Source organism: Zerene cesonia, chromosome 11, assembly GCF_012273895.1.
Source record: "Zerene cesonia ecotype Mississippi chromosome 11, Zerene_cesonia_1.1, whole genome shotgun sequence".
Taxonomy (NCBI): Eukaryota; Metazoa; Arthropoda; class Insecta; order Lepidoptera; family Pieridae; genus Zerene; species Zerene cesonia.
Window position 1 is genome coordinate 1,020,759 of NC_052112.1, and position 3,025 is coordinate 1,023,783.

The 3,025-nt window shown below is 37.5% G+C and overlaps 1 protein-coding gene across 1 annotated transcript in view; it reads left to right on the forward strand.

The window, feature by feature from the left end:
• The window catches only part of LOC119830493 (nucleolar complex protein 4 homolog A), an 8,670-nt gene that overhangs the window by 2,120 nt on the left and 3,525 nt on the right, over positions 1 to 3,025 (forward strand). Inside the window, exons 3-9 of the mRNA XM_038353538.1 lie at positions 156 to 358; positions 599 to 729; positions 1,009 to 1,148; positions 1,524 to 1,721; positions 2,108 to 2,279; positions 2,533 to 2,699; positions 3,003 to 3,019. Of these exons, the coding sequence (XP_038209466.1) occupies positions 156 to 358; positions 599 to 729; positions 1,009 to 1,148; positions 1,524 to 1,721; positions 2,108 to 2,279; positions 2,533 to 2,699; positions 3,003 to 3,019 (1,028 nt within the window). The remainder of the gene's footprint in view (positions 1 to 155; positions 359 to 598; positions 730 to 1,008; positions 1,149 to 1,523; positions 1,722 to 2,107; positions 2,280 to 2,532; positions 2,700 to 3,002; positions 3,020 to 3,025) is intronic.

A 3,025-nucleotide genomic window follows, 5' to 3' on the forward strand; every position in this document is an offset into this window, starting at 1 on the left:
GCTTTGTAATATTCACTTCATTGCCAATTGTTTTGACCCTAATCAGTGTATACTTTGCTTTATGCTCAATTGTAATATAATTCTATTTAAGTATCTATATATCAAAGTTTTGTTTCAAAGACATAAGACTACATGAGCTTTAATCAATTTGACAGATCACAGCCCCGAAGCAGAGTACCGCAGATGGCTGAACGAATGCTATGAAACAGCGCTGACTCGCGTGCTGGAGTGTGTCAAACGCGGCCGCACCAACTCCAGGCTGCAAGCACTAGTAACCGCTTGCAAGTTGCTGCAGGCAGAGGGTAAACATCCTTTGGAACATACCAGCAGCTATTACTTCCCCTCGGTTAGATTGAAGGTAAATTGTAATACCATAAATTATCTCTTATGCGTTTACATGTTCTATTGTCCACTATGTTATTTCATTCTTATTGTGTGTATTTTGGTTCATTGTCTTGATTTATATTTGTTTTCATGGTTAATAAACAAATCAGTTTTTAGCAAGTGCAGTTTATTCTACACCAAACTGTATCTATATAATTTAATTATTATTGTATTCATGTATGTTTTCTGCTGTTTATAACAAATTTGTTTACAGAATATATTTAATATATTGCTCGACTCGGAAATACCAATGACTGCACCTATCACCCGTTTCCAAGAGTTCACTGAGTATCGGGACATGCAGCAGTTTGGCTTGAAGGTCCTGTGTACTATTGCCTATCGCAAGTAAGTGCTTAATTAGTTTTACTGCTGGAATAGACTTAAAATGCATACAGAATTCAGTCAAGAGGTGATATTGTGATGGCGTATAACATCAAATTTTTTTCAATTATATCTAATAATATCTGAAATAATTGAGGATATTTTTTAAGGATATATGAAGTCCACATATATGAATAAATAATATTTATTTTGAAGGATGAATAGCCGATTCAGTTCTAATCATTTGCTTCACTTACATAGCTTATTTAAGGAAGGCCTTAATAACACATTATCTATTTACAGATCACCAACCCACATTTACATGCAGAACTATTTAGAATTGCTTGACAAGCTCCTAGCTCTCGAGATACCAACGGAAAACAAGCCTAAATCTAAAGACAGGGAAGATGAAAAAGAGGACAAACTGCTCTGTGCCAGTGAAAGTATGTATTGTTTGGATGTCACTATATGTAAAGTTTTACTAGGATAATTGTGTATATGAATTATAAATATGTAAAAATGATTCAATTAAAACAAATGTTGGAACCAAAAATAATATAATTACAGGTAAAAAACCTAACTCATTTATATTATCCACACAATAGGCTTTTTTTCCATATAAAACAGACTTGTGAATTAAAGAAATGAATACTGTTGCAAACAAATTGTATATATTACATACACAAAAATACTAATAACCCTCATGAGTTTGACTATAATAATCTAATTATATCATCCTAATTATAATATTATATTTTAAACATAAACATGATTTTCTCTCAAGCAACTGCACATTATCAATTTCAAATTTTTTCCAGGAAAGGTTAGTTTCCAATTCAGCCCGGTAAATTGCAAGCGCTACGCGAACAGGTGCTGGGGCTTCGCGTGCCAGTGGCCCCTCTGTGGGGAGCCGCGCACGCACCGTCGCGCGTTGCTGCTGCTCGTCGAAAGGCTCATGCCGCTGCTGGCCAAGCCGCACCTGGCTACGGACATGCTGTGCGACAGCCTGGATGCTGGTGAGTGGGGGTTTGTGATGGTGTGGGTTGTGTGCAATGATTAATTGGATTTTTAAGAAAAAAGTAAGGACTTTTATGCCATTACATTATTATGATCACAAAAGATACTAATAATAATAAAAAATTATTGAACATAGTTATAGTACAATTGATATAAAATGAAACACAAAGAAATAAAGTTCTTAGTGATGGTGGTACTTGATTTCATTTTTTCTGGAACATAAAACTAAAATTTCGTCAGACAAAAGGAGTAATGCATAGAAACACCCATGAATTCAAAAGAATTTATATTTCAATCTCATCTTACATCTAACCCACTAACACCGCATACTGCATGCAATCAGCATACTGTATACACAATATATTTAATGGTGCTTCCTCAACAGGGGGCCCAATAAGCATGCTGGCGCTGCAGGGTGTGCTGGAGCTGGTGCGTCACCACAACATTGAGTACCCGGATATATACGACCGTCTCTACGCAATGTTCGAGCCGGAAATGTTCGCTACTAGATACAAGCGACGATTGCTGCATCTCGCCGATATATTCCTCAGCTCCACGTAAGTCAAATCAAAATGTGAAATTATAAAGCACTAACTGGGCCCCGCGGTTTCACCCGCTTAAGTCCGTATCCCGTAGGAATATTGGCATAAAAAGTTGCCTATATGGTATTCCAGTTGTCAAGCTGTTTACATACCAAATTTTCAAAGTTAGTAGTTAAGTTATTCAAAGTTAGGGTATTTTAAAAAATACTAAATGACTGACAATGACTTACAATAAACAAAAAATAAAATTGTAATATATCAATTGCAGGCACCTGCCCGAAAGTCTGGTGGCCGCGTTCGCGAAGCGCATCTCCCGCCTGGCGCTGGTCGCGAGCCCGGAGGACGCGGACGCGCTGCTGCAGCTCGTGTCCAACCTGCTGCTGCGGCACCCCGCGCTCAAGCGGATGATCTGCTGCGAGGACACGCCCGCCATCAGTGAGTCGATGCACTTCCACTTTGATTTGAACTACGCTTGTATTTTGTTAAGCGGAAGACTTTTTTAACCGGTTTTTCGAAAAATGAAGGAAATTTTCTTTTCAACTATCTTTTGTGTTGGTCACTTCATAACTTTTTATTCGGTGAACCGATTTTTATGATTCTTCTTTTATTTGCATGCTTCTGCTTACTATGTGGTTCCATTTAAATTAAGTCTATTTCTGACAATTTAAAGGCGATTCAGATTGTTTAGTTATTTTTTTTTTGTGTGATTTATTATATGAATGACGAACGTGTCCGCAGTGTCGAACGACCCGTACGTGATG